Genomic DNA, 19,741 nt, shown 5'->3' with positions numbered 1-19,741 from the left:
TTTGAATGACTACCTGCCTACGTATGAATAAGTGCAACCTAATGCAGTGAATTTAATCAGTATATTCTCGCAGGGCAAATGTTCACTGTTCAAGATATTGTTTTTATAGACTCCAGTGATAAGAGATTCCAAAGGACATCAACTAGTAATCAATCTATGAAATTAGATTACATTACAATTAGTAATGTAGTTGTATTTGTTTTTATCGGAGCGAGCTACCTTAGAAAGGATATGATCAATAGACCATGCTTTTGTACGTTCAGTGTTTCCGGAGTCATTGCTACATGTGCATAAAAACCCTTGTCGATCTTATAATTTAATATACGATTCGTTCCGTTTTCCCATGTGCATCAATTGAGTCGTGATCACCGAGCTGCCCTTTCACAAGCCCCCTTCCCACATATATTGTTTAATGTGTTAAAGCATCAGAGTGAAAACCACACAAACATAATACGTTTAAGGTGATAGGCCGAAACAAATAGCTGATTATATAAATGAATATTGAATTTAATTAAAATCGTTTATTAATAACATTTCATCGGGGCTAAAGGCCGAATTGCGTTTACAAAAATACAAAATACAAAATATATACAATCATAACAAATAGGTACAGACACAATAAAAAAACAAAAAAAAAAAAACAAATGCGACTGCGTCTCCTTTATGACTCTACCCTAAATTCAGTTTAGGAAATGGATGGATATTCGTGACATATCACAATGAAAACAAAAAGGCTATTTCATATTTATTCTAATTTCCAGTGGGCCACATTCCCAGTTTTTTCAATGCCCATTTCGTCTACAATCCATATAGTTTAATACTCATTTCATCATACATAATAACAATCGTCAAACAATTATTAGACCTTATGTATAATAGACGAAATTGGCATTATACATACTGGGAATTAGACTGACTGGTTAGTAGTATAAATAAACAATAGACCAAATGGCTACTAGCCTTAGTGGTCATTAGACCAAATGATAAGTAGGTGAAACGATTATTAGACTATAAGGATAGTAGAAGGACTGGATGTAGACCATATGGGATTAAACTTATTGGGTAGTATACGAATTGATTACAGACCAATTGGCAACAAACCGATATATACCCCGTAACACAGCTAACATAATAGAAGGGAACCATACTACAAGCATTTCTCCAGTACTCTTACTTCAATTTCAGAACAAAGTCGAAATTGCCTTTCCGTTTATTTTTTTGCGATTTATTCCGATGAGTGAAGATGAAAACCTTTGGTATGTCTGTTTTCGTTGCTATTTTTTGATTTTGTAGGACCAATCATCTCTTCAGTTACCTCACTTTCACTTTTGAATCAGACTAACGTTATGGTTACGTTACTAATGGCCTTTGGATTTGTCAACATTATTGCACGGTTTGAATGTGCATTATGTTTACCTGATTTCAATGTGCGTTCATGGAGAATGAATTGAACTGAGTGTATTGTTTGTCAAATCTCAATATTTGTGGCATGATCGTCAGATATTAATATGAAAGTTAGCTTCTGCATCCTGAAAAGCCAATTACCTCCACAAATTGAAACTTTTTCAAATTGAAAAGGGTTGCAATTTCCGCTGCAAACAATTTTGAGTATTGCTACAAGTTAGTGTTGCGTCAATTGCGGTTATTTTGTTTCATAAATCAGTTAAGATATGCTAAATTTGCTATTAATACAAACTGATAAGATCCCATTTAGCTGGTAGGCTCGTCAGGAGATATGCGAGGCGTATTTTCTAATTTCTTGAGCGCAAATAAACCATAGAATACTATAGTGTGATATTAAAGGTAAAGACCAGTATTGGAAACGCCCCAATTTCAAAAAATGAAATGGAGGCTCTCATTACCAATCATGTGAAAGAATATGTTTTGACTAATACATGATGATAACAAATTTGCCGTGAAACCGCCTACTAATTCATATATTTGGTAAATTTGTTTCTCTCATGGTCTGTGAGAGATATAGGGTAGTCCCATATACATCTTTCTGTGTATAGTGATTGTAACTTCACGAAGAATGGGCTAAATTTATTATCATTTTGATGATTCCAGAACCTTGCAGATGCTAGATGCTAGATGATCAACCTTTTCTGATCGATTCCACAACGTTTCTTTCACAATGCAATCGCATGACCATAACTGGTCTTTACCTTTAAACAATAATTTAGTTTTCACGTTTTCATTCCTACGTATCATACTTGTGGTGCAAGTGAATATTACCCTTCCAAATAATTCGGAATCACTCCTTATCTAATATTTCACACGCATAAATCGTAAGCATTCTTTATTCATTTAAATTGTCCTCTTTTAAGAGACTCGATCAGACATGCTAATAATGACAACTGGGTCAAACGGTTTCATTGTGGGTCCCTAACCACCAGACTCTGATGATTATGACGATGATGATGATGGTGATGAAAGTCATTTTCATATATATCGTCTCATGTTTTCTCTATGAGCCTTTTGCAGGGAGTGGAGATGGTGCACATATTACAATGTGTAATCTATCCTTGCGCGTGGAGGGGCGTGGTCTAGTGGATTCGTCACCAGACTATTGATCCCATTTCCGCGGCACTTTCTACATTATTTTGTTACAATCGACCCAGGTGAAGTACCTGAAATGAATTCTGGAGTCGGGGTAATAATTTTGGAGCGCCAATAGAGTCACGTCTGACATACATGAGTGCTATACAAGAACCAATTATTGTTAAAGCTATTAGTAGTTTTATCATTATCGTTAATACTCTTGTGATTATTATTGTTATTGGGACTTTTATATTCGCACGAAGACAATGGGATTGCTACGGTCGACGTCCTTTTAATGCACTGTCTTGAATGGACGTCACACGTATCAGTCCACGCAAATCTAAAAGTCCCTATTATTATAAATACTGCTACTAGAACCACTATAACTATTATCATTATTGTCTCCTTATTTAACACCATTGAAAATGCAAGCATGATGTGCTACTTCATGACCGCTGCATGGTATAGTTTGTTTGCTATTTCAACATGCCAGTCGAGTAACCGTGGTTAAGTGGTCCGTACTGTGTCTCTTGATACAGCATCACTACGTCTGTTTGAAGCCAGAAGGGTGTTATATCATTCTGTTTTAACACAGATTTAACGTCCTTCTGGCTCCTAACACTCGAGTATGGGTTAAATGAGGTGCTGCGAGTAAGGATCATACGCACGTCATATCCAAATTAAAGTACATTACATAACAAAACTAAAATAACTTTTAAGCATAAAGCGGATATGCCTCTTGACGCAGAGAATATTCAATAAATATAATTGACGAAACTGTATATAACGTTATAATTATATTTCTGCATGAGTATTTTTCATTTAAAGCAATGTTTGTTTTTTAATATATTATCAATATTGAGTCCAGGATGTCTAATATATGAAGTGTTTGTTTGTTCTGTCATGATTGAATAACGACTTGCTCTTATTATCCCTATAGGTAGATAGGAACATAATCTAAAATCATATCCAGGCGCGGTTCCAGGGGGGGGGGGGGGGGCGAGCGTGCCTTGCTTAACTGCCAGTGTCAAAAAATAATGAGGCATCAAAATATGCTCATCTGACCGTGATTAAATGCCTAAAGCCCCCAAGCTCTGATGGCCCCTGGATTCCACCTAGGGCCCTAAGACGGGCTCTTAGATGCTCATCTGACGGTAATTTAATGTCTAAAACTCCTGAGCCTCCGGGGGTTCTACCGCCTCGACCCCATCAGGGGCCCTAAGGTGGGCCCCTGAATGCTTATCTGACCGTAATTTATAGCCCCTGAGCTTCTGGGGTCGGACAAGATATCAAAATGTGTTTATCTGACCGCAGGCGCGAAGCCAAGGGGGGGGGGGGGGGCTGTGGGGGCGGTCCCCGAAAATCGCCGTCAAAATAAAAAAGAGAGGAGAGAAAAGAAAGAGGGCGTAGGAATAAAAAGGAGCAGACAAAGAACATCTTTGAAATTCAGACAAGGATTAAGAGTAGAGGACGGTACAACGCATCGTCTTCTTTCTCTAATGATTTATTAAAACGTCTAAGCTTCCGCGCTTCGCGCAGGAGGGGGGGGGGGGACTGAATTCAGACAAGGATTAAGACTCAAGAACGGTACAGCGAATCGTCTTCTTTCTCTCACAATCTCATGAAACGTCCAAAATTCCGCGCTTTGCGCGGTAGGGGAAAAACTGAATTCAGACGAGGATTATTATCGAGAACAGTATAACGGATCGTCTTCTTTCTCTAATGATTTTAATAAAACCTAAAAGCTTCCGCGCTTCACGCAGGAGGGGAGGGGGAGGGGGACTGAATTCAGACGAGAATCATTTTCGAGAACGGTACAACGAATCGTCTTCTTTCTCTAATGATTTAAATGAAACTTAAAGCTTCCGCGCTTCGCGCGGGAGGGGGGGGGGGGGGGAACGAATTTAGACAAGGATTAAGAGTAGAGAACAGTACAACGCATCGTCTTCTTTCTCTAATGATTTAATAAAACGTCAAAGCTTCCGCGCTTCGTGCAGGAGGGGAGGGGGGGGGGGGACTGAATTCAGACAAGGATTAAGACTCGAGAACGGTACAGCGAATCGTCTTCTTTCTCTCACAATCTTATGAAACGTCCAAAATTCCGCGTCAAGAGGGAGGGGGAACTCGCCCCTCCCTGCACCCACCCCCTCCCCGCATTACGTCACTGCTGGTCAATATTACGTACCAATATTTGGCTCGCATAATTTCAAATTTGGCCCCCCCCCTAAGAAATCCTGGATCTGCGCCTGATCATATCTCGAGTAACTAGTCAAACTCTTGAGCGTACGTAAGAGAGAGAGAGAGAGAGAGAGAGAGAGAGAGAGAGAGTGGGGGAGGGAGGTTGGAGGGGGTGTCTGTATGATGTATGTATTACGCAATTGTTGATTAGTTTCGACTTCAGGTACGACAACGATGTATACCTTTTGAATTTTGTCTTAGTATGACGGTACCATTTCAGAGTTTCCGGCATATATTCACATGACCTAGACATATCTTTCCTGAACCACAACGAACACCCGTCCCCCTCCCGCCCCGTCTCCCTCACTATATCCCTCTGTTTCACGTACCGCTCTCGTTTAACGAATAAATAGATTCATCTGTTTCCCTGCATCTTTGTATGATTTCCGTAATTCTAGATGAATACTACTATATTTATTTTTTTCAGAAGCTCGGGCTGATCAAATGTATTGATTATTTAATTTCAACGCAACTAGGCCGGTATACGTTGGTATTGCTCGTTCTTCAAGTGAACCCCAAAATGACAATTTCCATGGGACAATGGCTAGCAAGGAAAATGCGAAATATTAGGAGGGATTGATTTATCAGCTAAGTAATCAAATAGGCTTAATATTAAAATTTCTTAATTTGATTACGACTGGTACTAGCTTTTGCATGTTTGGGTCTCATTCCCTTTGAATTTTAGACACAAATAATTGACGTTTTGGGGAATTGGGATCTTTTTCATTCTTTTCATGGCATTCTAGAAGAATATTTTCTCTCTTTATTTTGACTAAATTTAATTTCATAGAAATCGGATGGTGAGGTTGGATTTCCCCGAAAATCATGCAGCTTTCATTTGATTTATTCGTACCCTTACCAATTTTTGTAATTTTTAAGTGTGTGAACAAACGATTTGTCCCAACTTATGTTTCTTCAGAATGTGACATCTTAATGCTTACATTAAAAAAGGCCCTAATTCAATCAGTTAACCTTTCATTCTTGAAGTACAAATAAAAAAAAAACAGAAATATTAAATTTATCAGGGGTATGAATAATTTAGTTGTTCACTGTATGCAACATGGACCGTAATGTGACTAATCAACTTGATACGTCATAAGCAAGTGAAGTGAAACTTCAATACAGCTCATAATTGACGCGTCAGCTGACGTGTGAGTATGATTACGAGACCAGCAAGGACTTTGAAACAGATCATTGATATTTACTTAATTTCAATCTAGGGTCCTAAAGGTCGAGTATACATGATGTGTGCGTATAATTTAATGAGTAAGTCTTGTCACCTGTAAGTGGTACAATATTGATCTAATGCATTTTTCTTCTTGACTTCTTTTAGGTCGGTCTTGTGATCAGTGGAAACACGATAGAACACGTGCGAAAAGGGAATGTGAATCTCTCAGATTGGATTGTTACGGTTTTACAAACCTTTGCTTATTCTTATTTTGGAGGATCTAAAATAGCAGCCTATAATTTTCTCACTATTCTCTCTGACTCTCTGTATGTATCTATCTAACTAACTAATTAAAAGTTTGTCACCTCTCTCTCTCTTTCTGTCTATCCCTTTGCTGAAATTCATATTACTTCTCGCCTAAATTTGATATCTGCACGAAGTCAAATTTGTTACTTTTTCTTACTCTCCTTTGAAAGTAAAGTTTAGACTTTGAAGTCAGAGCCATATTTTATCCAGCTCGATCAGTCAAAGTCAAGTTCTGACTATGAGGCCAGTGTTTGACTCTGTACTGTCCTTCAGCCAGTCACGCTCGCCGGAAAATGGGATTGACCATGGTCGTGACTTTGAGAAAATTCTCGCCAGACTCATCTAGTAAAGTAACCCCCCCCCCCCTATAACCGGTCATAACGGCATCTTCGACAGCTTGCAGCAAGTGTAGGTAATATTATAGAGATACAAATTATTCTATACCCTAGCCATATAATGCTGGGCGTACGAGTTCGTTTATAACGCCATCTTCGGCGGTTTGCAGCAAGTGTAGGGAATCTTATAGAGAACCTGGCCGGTGTGGTAGGCGATTTGTTCCGCGGAACGAATCTACTGGATCGACTCGTTCGCAGATACGTTGAAAGCCGCCGTTCTTATCCGACATTGGCCGAACGTTTCTGCTTATATAATCGCGTATATTTTTATTACTTGTGTCGAATAAACATAGTAAAAATAAATTTTAGCTTTATCTTGATACTTTTGTATTTATTGTTGGAATGAAAACCAATATTATTTTTTTTGAAATATTACTTAATAATAAGGTTTATAACCTCGTACGGAATTACCCGCGCGCGGTACGAAAAATAAATAAATAAATAACCTACTGACTAGTATATGCGCACAGAGTACATGTATATCATATGCATGCACGCACGTGCATACTCGGCACGATATATTGCGACACAGCATGCTGATCTGGGCGCGAACTCGATAACGTCAACGTGAATTTCGACAGCATCGACCTTCAGCATTCATTGTCATCGTAGTCGTAGGTCAACCTCGTAGTCGTATGTATGAGCGATAGTCATAAAAAATGGCAGATGAGCAATTTGTTGATGATTGCAGGAACATCGAAAGGTTTCTTGCGAATAGGAGTTATCCGGAAGGGATGAGTGACAACAAGAAGAGGGGGCTCCGAAAGAAAGCAGCCAACTTCAAGTTGAGTGTGACACATGATGGGCTCACAGAATTAGTCTATACAGGTAAGTTATGCATTGTGTTTCTGAAAAATTCCTAGGTAATAATACCCTAGATCTATATCTTGATATCACATACGTACAACTGAGTACGAGTACGACTATGACTGAGTATGAGTATGACTACGAGGTCAACCTATCGATAGATCGACCTCGTAACCGAACTCAGTCAAGTGGGTATAGTCATAGATCTAACGTTAGATCTAGACTAGAGGAATCTAGTAGATCTAACGTTTAACTTGGACCTCTATGATAATATGCTTATGCCTGGCTTATTAATGGGTGTCTATTTTGCACTTGAAAATCATTTTCTTTGAAATCCTTAACTCTTAAGTTAAGTCAAACGTTCATTGTTTAAAACTAGAAGTCTCAAATAGATTTAGGCATTCCGGACAATGTCAGACTATATTTGATCAGTTTCATGCCAATTCTCTTTTTGCTACCAAAACTATAACCCAGCTTTAACATTCCTAATCTTTAATTGTCCTACTGGGGACTGAATATTAATGAGTCAGAACTAAGAGCCCTGGGGTATTTGTTCCTAATTCATCGTGTCTTCTCCGCAGAACCAGAGATGGCAACGTGGTGTAGTCGCTTCCCGAATAGAGGTAGATGTTACGGGTTCGAATCCCTCCTGGATCCAAGATTTTTTCTGACTTTATTATCCCTCTGGAGGGATACTTCCGTAACAAATGTGGTTTCCATTTGATAACTTTAGTAATGTTTGACGGAACTTCAATACAATTTTATATGGAGGTACCTGGTATCAAAACACACCTCAATTTCGATTTCGGCCTATGTAGGTCAAAGGTCAAAGTTCATAGCTCATGAAAATATGCGAATATGTGGTTTCCGTTCGATAACTTTTGTAATGTTTGACGGATTTTAATGAAATTTGGGATGAAGGTACACGGTATCAAAATACAGCCTAAGATTAATTTCGGAGTATTCAAGTTAAAGGTCGAAGGTCATAGGTCATTCAATAAAGTAGTAAACATTCTGTTCATTCAGTCCCCAGATGTTAGTAATTTCATTCCATAAAGTAGTAAACATTCTGTTCATTCAGTCCCCAGATGTTAGTAATTTCATTCCATAAAGTAGTAAACATTCTGTTCATTCAGTCCCCAGATGTTAGTAATTTCCTTGCCTAGTAATAAGTCTAATGGAGGTATAAACTTGTTCTGACTATACATAGGCCATTTGTACCCTGCGAGGGGGATGCTACGCTTTGCGTTTCCTTGTTTTCGTTCATATGCAGATCGAGCATCCGATCTAACACAATGAGAGTTACAGTAAAAATTCTTTCTTAAGAAATCCTCTCGTGAAGCTTTAACATTCCAAGCATAAAGTTGTAATAACTATTGGCGTAGCTACATGTACCTTATGATATTGATTGAGAATTAGGCCATATTAAGTTATTATAAGAAATTAGAGAGAAGATTGATAAGGTGGCTGAAGACCAGACCCAGGCGGCCGACGACTGGCTCCATGAAATGAAATTGGTTTAAACAGTAATGAATACATTTAGAAAATAACAAGGTGCTTGCGACCAAGCCAATTACCTTGTAATGAAATAGGCACATAGACCCATGTGCACATGTTTGAAACAGGGACGGTAGTAGAATTGCGTCTTTAAAAGGGAATCTCGTATATGTGCTCGTTATAACGGGAGTAGACTGTGTATATGATTCCCTAAATTCCTTCACATCTCCCCTTTCACATGTCCCTCTTAGGTACCTTCCCCCTTATAAAACCACCTCTCATTTGGGACTCTTTGAAATAAAATTTAAATTTCCCCCTGCCCCCTCCCCCCCCCCCCCCCCCCACTAACGCAACCCTTGTTACGCTGTCCCATATCCCCCTTTTTTTTTTCTTTTTTTTTCTTTCTTGCTGCGTTACATGCATGCAGGCTCATGGTTTCTTTTTTTCATTTTTTATGGATGATCAGTTAATCACAAGTATTTCCTTACACCACACTGACTGGCTTCACAGTTTCTACATCGAAAGCACATGAGAATAAAGATAACCACTCCATGCAGGCCAGTTACATGGGCAATGAGAAAATTATCTGAAATTTCAGAGAATGAGGCCTTTCTGAGACTGAAGTATTCTAATTTTTAAAAAAAAAGGGGAAAGAAAAAAAAAGTGTAACTTACAGATGGGACACCCATCACAGATTCAAAGGGCATGCTTACAAGGGAAATGCATAAAAGGTACAAGGGCCACTTTGTCAAAGTATAATGTGCACGTAGCAACTGTGACAATTGATATTAAAATGGCACTTGGAATAAGTAAGGAAAGGGTGCGCACTACAGCGGCGGATCCAGGATTCGAAAATAGGGGCCGGGCGCAGCCCGAAAATTTGAAAAACGGGGGGGGGGGGCAGGCGATAGTTTTCTGATATTAGGCCTACATGTACGTGAAAATGTACGTGAAATTAGTGGTTTCCAAACAAGGGGGCGCAACAAATCTGCCACTGTATGTAGCGGAATGGGGGGGGGGGGGTATAGACACACTATGCTATGGCTCTGTTTAACACTAACTTTTGTCGGCTAGTACCAAGGGTTGAAAATTCAACAAAATACACTGTTGGTCATAAAGGTGGAATATTTATTTTTACCCCAGTTTAGGGAAGGATTTTTAAAAATTATTTATTTCTAATAGATCTAGATAATGGCATACATTCTCAGATTTTATTGAATACTAATTTGCGAGTATTTGTTTTGCGTGACTGCTTCATCATATGTGTGTTACTATGCTAATCAGCTAAGGGACCTACGTCCTTAAGTCTTGATTGACATTAATGAGGATTAATGCCTCACAAAAGGGCACTGATATATAGCTGATCGACACGATTTTTATCCTGGGGCCTCACAGTAACGAGGCCATTGCTTAGCCCCTGAATCATGACTGTACGCAGTGTTTGCTAGGGTACGCGGCCCCTTCCACAAATCCCCCAAAACGAAGAAAATGCAATAAATTGTCAAAAATTCATTGCATTTTCCCCCGGCCCCCAACAGGAAAAATTCCTCTGTAGGGCCATGCATTATGGTTCAAGGCATGGCCACACAGAGAAATTTTTCCTGTTGGGGGCGGGGGGAAATTGCAATGAATTTTTGACAATTTATTGCATTTTCTTCGTTTTGGGGGATTTGTGGGGGCGGCCGCGTACCCTAGCAAACACTGCGTACAGTCATGATTCAGGGGCTAAGTAATGGCCTCGTTACTGTGAGGCCCCAGGATAAAAATCGTGTCGATCAGCTATATAAGTGCCCTTTTGTGAGGCATTAATCCTCATTACTGTCAATTATGATTTAAGGACGTAGGTTCCCTAGCTGATTAGCATAGTAGCACACATATGATTTAGCAGTCACGCAAAAGAAACACTCGCAAATCAATATTCAATAAAATCTGAGAATGTATGCCATTATCTAGATCTATTAGAAATAAATAATTTTTTTAAATCCTTCCCTAAACTGGGGTAAAAATAATTATTCCACCATTATGACCAACAGTGTATGTCGGGTTTTTCTTTTATTTCTTTTTTTTTTATTCTGCCGGACACGTCTTTTACTTGAGGAATTTTCTTTCTCTTATTTTTTTAAATTTTTTTTATTGGTCCTTCTTAATTATCAGCTCGACCACTCATTTCTTTTTGTGTTGACCCCGCCCCCCCCCACCCACCCCGCATCTCTTTCATTTAAATTACATGTACATCATGCATGCAGCCCACATGCATAATTAGATTCTGTGATGAAGCCCGGTAATAGGTGGTTGACGTAACACGATATCATATAAAGCAGCATTCAAACCAAATTAGAAGGCCTGATTAGAAAACACCCCGACATCTGCTTTTACAGGCAAACTAAGCCTATGGCAACAGCTGCCCTTTTTGCTAGACAACCCAGTCCCCGTCGCTTCGCGACGGCGCTGTCTATAGTTACTGTTTGTGGTCAATCATTGGCCGCAATTATCAACATATTTGAACAACGGGAATCTGCATTTCTATACAAAGTTCTCAAATTGGCAATCGTTGGTGTAGCTAATTTGGAGAAGTTTGATTGGTTGCAAAGGCCGACCAGAATAGTTCATTTTGCTTTAGGGGTGGGCCTTTGCAACCAATCAAACTTCTCCAAATTAGCTACACCAACGATTGCCAATTTGAGAACTTTGTATAGAAATGCAGATTCCCGTTGTTCAAATATGTTGATAATTGCGGCCAATGATTGACCACAAACAGTAACTATAGACAGCGCCGTCGCGAAGCGACGGGGACTGGGTTGTCTAGCAAAAAGGGCAGTTGTTGCCATAGGCTTAGTTTGCCTGTAAAAGCAGATGTCGGGGTGTTTTCTAATCAGGCCTTCTAATTTGGTTTGAATGCTGCTTTATATGATATCGTGTTACGTCAACCACCTATTACCGGGCTTCATCACAGAATCTAATTATGCATGTGGGCTGAATGCATGATGTACATGTAATTTAAATGAAAGAGATGCGGGGTGGGGGGGGGGGGGGGGGGGGGGGCCGGGGTCAACACAAAAAGAAATGAGTGGTCGAGCTGATAATTAAGAAGGACCAATAAAAAAATAAAAAATAAATAAGAGAAAGAAAATTCCTCAAGTAAAAGACGTGTCCGGCAGAATAAAAAAAAAGAAATAAAAGAAAAACCCGACATATTTTGTTGAATTTTCAACCCTTGGTACTAGCCGACAAAAGTTAGTGTTAAACAGAGCCATAGCATAGTGTGTCTATACCCCCCCCCCCCCATTCCGCTACATACAGTGGCAGATCTGTTGCGCCCCCTTGTTTGGAAACCACTAATTTCACGTACATTTTCACGTACATGTAGGCCTAATATCAGAAAACTATCGCGCCGATTTGTTCCGCGGAACCCGGAAAAAAATCGCCTACCACACCGGAACCGATCGCCTGCACGGAACAAATCGCCTATGACACCGGCCGGTCGTACAAATTAAGCTGGGCCAGGCGCGTACGCAGGATTTTTTAGAGGTGGGGGGGGGGGGGGGTAGGGGGGGGTAGGGGGGGGGGGTTAAAATTTGAAGATCACGCCGAAAATATCGCAACGACTCAGCCAGTCGCTGAATAAGCTGGAGGGGGGGGGGGGGAGTCTCAAAATTTTAAAATTTGGCCGACCGATTTTTCGTATCGTTGGGGGGGGGGGGGAGGATTCTTCAAAGTGGGCCGAACGACCAGCAGTCCACCAGCGAAGAACAGACGCACAGAGTTTCCAAGCTAGGTACTCTTTCGACTCGACTACCTTGATTGATTCAACTATTAAAGAACCAGACCTTCCAGGCGTAAATGGTAAAATTTGACTGAACGGCCAAAAGTACAACCAACAACATCAATATGCTGTTATCTCGAATAATTAGGCAGAGGCGCGAGAAAAAAAATAGCAAAAGCAAAATCAATGTATTGTCTAATAAGCCATTACAAACTTTGTAAAGCATTTGCAAAATTTTTGCAAGAAGGGAGAATGTGCATCTTGTATTGCTTCAATTCCAGTCAAACTTTGAAACTCTGAAGAGAGTAAATACCGATTTAAGGGTACCTAATCATTGAACTTTATGTTCGTATTTTGATATCGCGTCAAGTAAATATTTGCGCTCGATTGGCATGAAATACAAATACATTCACAAGTCGTCAAACCATTTAAAAAGTAAACAGCTTGTTTGTTGCCTGTTGCCATCTTCGTCTTGATTTTTTTAAACTAGAACTTCAAGATACAGCTTTAAGCATCGCTGTGAAACCCGGCCTTTTATCGCGAATCTCGCCATGTCGAATCGTGAATTGCATTTTCCAATTTCGAGAATGCTTCAGACATGTCAGCGATTAGATAATAACATTTTGCTTGCCTTTAAGTTCGAATTTGCAGTGATTCAACATTTACTCCGGCCAAAAAAATGAGATTGGCTTTATTTCGTTAAAATAATAATTATAGCGGCAGGGATAGGGTTGGTATTGGGTTTTAGATTAGATTTAGGGTAAGGGTGAACGTGGATTATAATTTGGGCTCCAGTGCTGAACTGAAAATTCATTTAGGGCAAGATGTTAACACCCAGTATATCACCTGAGAAATTGTCGTTTAACTTTGTTTTGTCGTGCTAGTTTGTGCATTTCCTATATGTTGAAGAACAATTTAGAATGGCACTTTGTTCATGTTTTAAGTAAATAAAACAATAAAAGTGAACAAGCAATTCATAATTCTGTCAACTTCACATTAGAGTGTTGAAGTTTACCGTTATGTCTTTGCTCTTCGGAGAGCATTTACCATTTAACTCTTCATAATGCCTTGATTTAAACAATGCAGGTTGTAACGTGTACATGCTCCCTCCCCTCCCCCTTCTCTCTCTCCCCCTCTTTAGTTATCTCTTCCGTACTCTCTCTCACACCCCCTCTTTAGTTTTCTCTTCCGTACTCTCCCTCTCTCTCTCTCTCACCCCTCTTTAGTTCTCTCTTCCGTACTATCTCTCTCTCTCTTCCTCTTTAGTTCTCTCTTCATTACTCTCTCTCTCTCTCCTTCTCTCTCTCTCTTTCTTTCCATTTCTCTCTCCATTCCCCCCACCTCTTTTTAAATGCTTCTCCAATACACAAACACAAATCTCTGGCAAATGTTCCTCTCTGTTACATATATTGTAATTTATGTTAACCCCCCCCCCTTTAAACCTGCATAATTTGCCACTAACCAATGTTCAAGGCGAGTGTAAAATCTATGTCTCGTCCCTCTGGTGTTGAATACATGCCTGTACCCGTTGATGACAATGGGTTAAATTATACCCTCCCCGCACCTCGTTTAACTTTCGAAAACACTTTGCGCATGAGAGAGATATCAATGCCAGACGAATATACCAATGATTTATTAAGCATGTTTTAAAGCAAACTCTATGATTATCTTCCAAGTAAACTCATATTAAGCTGATGAACAATCTGGTAGAGAAATAAACATTAGTGATATATTGGATGAAGACAATGACATGTTATTAGAAGCTTACATATTCAAAATGAAATCGAAAGTCATGTCACATTATTTCTTACATCATTTTTAGAATATCATCTACATAAATTTCCCCCGCCATTGTAATGACAGTTGCATATGATTTATAATATACAATATAATTTCTAGGTTCAACTAACATTTGCCAAGTGCTATAATAATAATAATAATACATTATATTTCTATAGCGCTTATTACAATGTTTCTAAGCGCTTTACAAAGTTGTACTTAGATAATAATACATTCAATAACTATAATTAATATATACTAATCAACCTACAATTAATTCAAAATACATAAGCGCAAAACATACATTTGCAATTCGAGGATACACAGAAATCAAGAGTTGCTTGATTTGGTAAGCCAACCAAGCCAAGATGGCATTTTGCCCGCAGATACGTCTTCATACTGTACATGCGATTATTTTTGTTTTACGTTAAATGCTAAGAAAGTAATGAGAAGAATGCTAAAGTAATAAATGTTCATCTATTCCGTTTATGTTATTAACATATCAAGTAATTAAGGAAGTTCCTTTCATAGTTAATAATTGCATTCCCAGTGTGTGACCACATCTATGTACAGCCCAATGAGTTTCTGCTAATAAGCCAACTGGTTATAATTATGTTCTACCGTATTGGCCTATATCTACCATGTCTACATCTAAGTCTACTATGTAATCTGTGTAATGTTCCGTTTCAGTTGAAATATGTATAAGGTCGGAATATCAATAACGGTACTAAGAAAAATGACATAAGATAACATATATGACATATGAAAAGATGATATGGATAAAATCAGAATTATAATCACAAACATTACAAAGAACATTATTATCTTGAACACCGAATGCATCATAGGAAAACACGTAGCAAATAATATATGTTCTACCGTATTGGCCTACATCTAAGTCTTTTTTATAATCTGTGTAATTCAAAACATTATAAACAGTTAGAGATATTTTTGAGATATTGTCAAGAAACTGTCTTAAAATAAAAAGTGACACTTGTTTTAACTACTATTCTAAAATGGCGGTTGGTACAGAAATAACAACGAGTGTTGTAGCTTTCTAATTGACATAATTCGATTCTACTGCTTCAAATTAAGATTTTTTGTTTAAAGTATAGTAAATTGTTAAAAAATAATGTTATAGGATTGATCAAACCTCATATCTTTTTGACAGATTAAAGTATAACAATACATTAAAATTGCTCCGGTTATAATATGTGACTTTTGAACTACTAGAATCGATTGAATTTCTATATCCAGATATCTTGCCAAAAGAAAATTCAAAAGTACATAAAAAACATCCCGCTCTGCATGCAATTCGTGTAATATTTACAAAAATTAACAATGTTGAAATGTTGAAATTATAAATGCGGTGTTTGGATACAATATGGTTCGGTTTAATGATCATTAAGGTTATGTTCATGACTCTTTTCAAATATGCAGGCAGTAGATAATGTATTTTTAAATAGTCAACTGATTTACTTTTTTTGCTTGCGACGTCTTACGTCTACAGACGCTTCATCAGGCCGACCATGCCGACGTTCCTCGACCACGTTACCGTGTTCATGGGTCAACAATCATTTGACACTAAAGACTAGTCATCCTGATGAAGGGTCCCGGAGTGGACCTGAAACGTCGCAAGCTAAAATAATGTAAGTAAACCTGACATGATGAAGATTATCTGGTGATTCCTTATAAACTGAATGCTTTCTGGGAAGCATCCATTACTATCTTTACCAGGAAAATGAGCAATATTTTCTCTGGGGATGTATCAGTAAGAACGAGTTGAGAAATCAGATCTTCTTCGTTACTTATGATTCCGCCTACATGGCTTGTATCCAAGGTGGTGGATTCCTCGTTGGGTTTCCCACCATAAGATACCAGAGGGGTAATCTCAGACATGTCTTCAGGTAGGACTTGTATTTCATGGCTTGGCGATTGTTCAGAAGGTTGAATGCTACTAACGTTGTTCATATCATCACCAGGATGAACTTCTTCAGAAGTCACTTCAGATTCATCCAAGTCCTCTGTACTGTGCTCTGGCGATTGGTCAAGATGTTGACTCCTACTACCATCTGTCACGTTCTCCTGTGCTTTGGCAGCCATGTTTCCTGTATGACTATCTCGAGGAGTGTGGTTATTGTTTGCTGTAGTTTCCTGAAGTACCTGGATGTCAGTGTGTCTTTTGGTCGGGTCCTGTTCTAGAGAGGTGTCATCTCTATTAGAGAGTTGCTGATCATTGTCGTCTTCGTTGGCACATTCCGAATCGATCTGTTCTTCTGCTACACCTGACCGGCAGCAAGAAAGAAAAGAAATAATTGTTGTTTTTTTCATCTCAATTGACATCGAATCGGAATTATCATGTGTGCACAGCTATTTTTTCTGCATTACGTCACCTTGGTATCTAAACACATGGGCCGTATTGTACACCAACTATAACAGTATGTTGCTGAAGTGTTGAATGGGGTCCTTATTACGAAACTACAATCGTTATTAAAATAAACTTTACCTTCGCTGAGATACAGGTCTGCAAGGTTGACCAACTTGGCAGCGTGCAGTGCCTTCGTAAGCTCAATCCGTTCATCTTCCCTGGACACACCTCTTCTCCATTGTTTCAGCAAATGGCGAGTTCCATCACTGGTAACACGGTTGAACTTCACATTGGTCATGAGCGCTCTCTGTATATCACCATGTAGGATTCCCAGCTGACCAGCAAGGCTGTCGATCTTGGCTTCATCGTATAGATCGTCAGCTATCTGCTGTAATATGCCCGCAAACTTATCATCTGGGGGCTCCTCTCTAGAATGGTACACGGTAATATAAAATACAAAGATGGGGGCGGTCAGAAAACGTAGGTATGACTTCTCAACTTAGAACAGTAATTAAAATTGTTACTTAGGTAAGGAAAAAAACTGGAATAAGTTCTTTTTTCCGGTGATAAGACCATACTGAACATCCTCAAATTATTTACATAATTTTGGATTCATAAAACATGTCCTGCCATACTTTTAGAACCGTTATTGACAGTCTAGCACCTCTCATTTTACACCCAAAAGTACGTTCCATAGTAGCTTTATCACTATGAGATAAATAATGCGTTCTTTGTCATGTAAAGAGTAAATAAATTGATCTCACCCTGCTTGTATTGAATCACTCGTTCCAAGTCCTCCAGTTGAATTATCCTCAAGTGATGAAGGGCCTGTCAAGACGGAATGAAGTCAGTTTGAATAAGTAAACAATTAATAAGAGAAATAGTTCAAATGATCTTTATCGTTTACTGTATCTCCAAGTGTTTTGTTTAATTCTAAAGTGTTAATAATGCACAAGCAATACATAACTCTGGTTCCATTGCATAATGTAATCGAATGACGTTACTTTTGGCATAGTGACAACAAAAACAAACGAGAAACATACACATTTAGGTTTAGTACTATTATGGACTGTGATAAGCTCGATATTCTGAGTATTTTCAAAGTAGCAAAAACGGGGTAAGGGGCTATACTAAAGACTATATAATCTTGATAAGCTTCACATTACAAATATTTCAAAAAGTGGCAAAAAATGGAATATGAGTTATATAGTATTAAGTATAATAAAAAAAAAAGGAGTTGAAAGGGAGAATGAAAATAAAGTCTTACCACCCTGAGCTTGTTTTCCAGAATTCACCCAAGGAATGAAACTCCATTGATGTGACTCTGCTTTCTTCTTCTGCTCTGCTGATCGTATCTCACTTTCTAGTTGAATTTTAGTTCTCAGCTTCCAGGTCTCACGCTGAAGTTGCTCCAAACGTTCTTTGTAGTCATGCTCCTTCTTCCAGCTTAATTCTATTGACCGTTTGTCCTTCTCAAATCGACCTCTGTCTCTGTCTCTTCCTTTCCTTAGCTCTTCAACTTGCTTGCTTAGAGTCGTCTCATTTCGTTCTTTCTCCCCTACGGTTTCTATCAAAGTGTCTACATGCTGTTGCTTAGAGTCCAGTTTCTTCGTCATATCTGCTGCCAATGAGCGCTTCTCTTTCTCAGCTTTTGCACGGTTTTCTTCTCCTACTTTCTTTAGCTCCTTAACTTGTTGTGTCAGAGTCGTCTCATTTCGCTCTTTCTCCCCTACGATTTCTGTCAAAGTGTCTATAAGCTGTTGCTTAGAATCGAGTTTCTTTCTCATTTCTTCTGCCAATGAGCGCTTTGCTTCCTCAGATCTTCCTCTATCCTTTTCAGCTTCTGCTCTGTCATCCTCTCTTCCTTTCTTTAACTCCTCAACTTGTTGTGTTAGAGTCGTCTCATTTTGCTCTTTCTCCCTTACGGCTTCCGTCAAAGTGTCTACATGCTGTTGCTTGGAGTCGAGTTTCTTTGTCATTGAGGCTACCAATGAGCGCTTCTCTTCTTCAGCTCTTGCACTGTCTTCCTCTCTCCCTTCCTTTAACTCCTCAACTTGTTGTGTAAGAGACGTCTCATTTCGCTCTTTCACCCCCACGGTTTCCATCAAAGTGTCTACATGCTGTTGCTTAGACTCCAGTTTCTTCCTCATTTCTGCTGCCAATGAGCGCTTCTCTTTCTCAGATTTTGCTCTGTCTTCCTCTCTTACTTTCTTTAATTCATGTTTTTGCTTTTCGAGCTCTGTTAACATCTTATGATTTGCTTCTTTCGCCTCTTTCTTGGTTTTCTCAAAGAGCAACCTACATCTTGGATTCGTGCATAACTTCTTCAGTTCTTTAGTTAATAACGTTCTGTCACCTTCATTAAGGCATCCACGTAGCAGGTCAAGCCACTGCAACTTATTCTCATCTGAGCGAATTTCACTATAGCCAGGTACGTGCATACCAGTGATCCCGAGCTGCTTCAATCTATTTCTCGCTTTGGGGATGTCTCCGTGAGAAAAAATAGCAAACAGAGGGACGCGGCCTATTCAATCGAAACAAATTCAATGAGTTAAACTCAACATAACGTCCAAACTCATGATATTTTTATGACATCTACATACCACACCTACGTCACATAATATTCTGTTTTCTACCAGGGGGGGGGGGGGGGGGGTACCACAAACGAATGGAGAAACTCTGAAAATCTGAAATATTTCACTCAAAACTTACATCTTCCTTCATTCATTTAAATTATGCTATATAACTTTATTGGAGGAGCTCGCGCCTTTGAATGTTTTTAAACAGATAAATGGCGCCATACAAATGCTGTGAATCATCATCATCATCATATATGTGTGTTTTTATCAGTATTCTCAGTGGCATATCATTTCCTGCCA

General features: G+C 39.0%; 1 protein-coding gene across 1 annotated transcript; it reads right to left on the bottom strand.

The window, feature by feature from the left end:
- Positions 1–14,760: 14,760 nt before the first annotated feature.
- On the bottom strand, positions 14,761–19,244 carry LOC115929022 (caldesmon-like). The gene is made up of 4 exons (XM_030997055.1): positions 18,130–19,244; positions 17,627–17,690; positions 17,001–17,290; positions 14,761–16,779 (listed from the first exon to the last, which is right to left on the bottom strand). The coding sequence occupies exons 1-4, from the start codon at positions 19,109–19,111 to the stop codon at positions 16,184–16,186; spliced, it is 1,932 nt and encodes a 643-aa protein (XP_030852915.1). The 5' UTR covers positions 19,112–19,244; the 3' UTR covers positions 14,761–16,183.
- Positions 19,245–19,741: the final 497 nt, after the last annotated feature.

The sequence above is a fragment of the Strongylocentrotus purpuratus genome, unplaced genomic scaffold (genome assembly GCF_000002235.5).
Source record: "Strongylocentrotus purpuratus isolate Spur 01 unplaced genomic scaffold, Spur_5.0 spur5_scaffold_4, whole genome shotgun sequence".
NCBI lineage: Eukaryota > Metazoa > Echinodermata > Echinoidea > Camarodonta > Strongylocentrotidae > Strongylocentrotus > Strongylocentrotus purpuratus.
Note: the sequence above shows the minus strand (reverse complement) of the source record. Positions and strands in the feature narration are given on the sequence as shown.

Bases quoted from the DNA above. Each gene is read 5' to 3' on its own strand.
- LOC115929022 (XM_030997055.1), bottom strand. From the start codon at position 19,111: ATGTTAACAGAGCTCGAAAAGCAAAAACATGAATTAAAGAAAGTAAGA. The intron at 17,691-18,129 runs GTAAGACTTTAT...CCGTCTTGACAG, and splicing joins TGGAAAACAAGCTCAGGGTG to GCCCTTCATCACTTGAGGAT. The intron at 17,291-17,626 runs GTGAGATCAATT...GTACCATTCTAG, and splicing joins AGTGATTCAATACAAGCAGG to AGAGGAGCCCCCAGATGATA.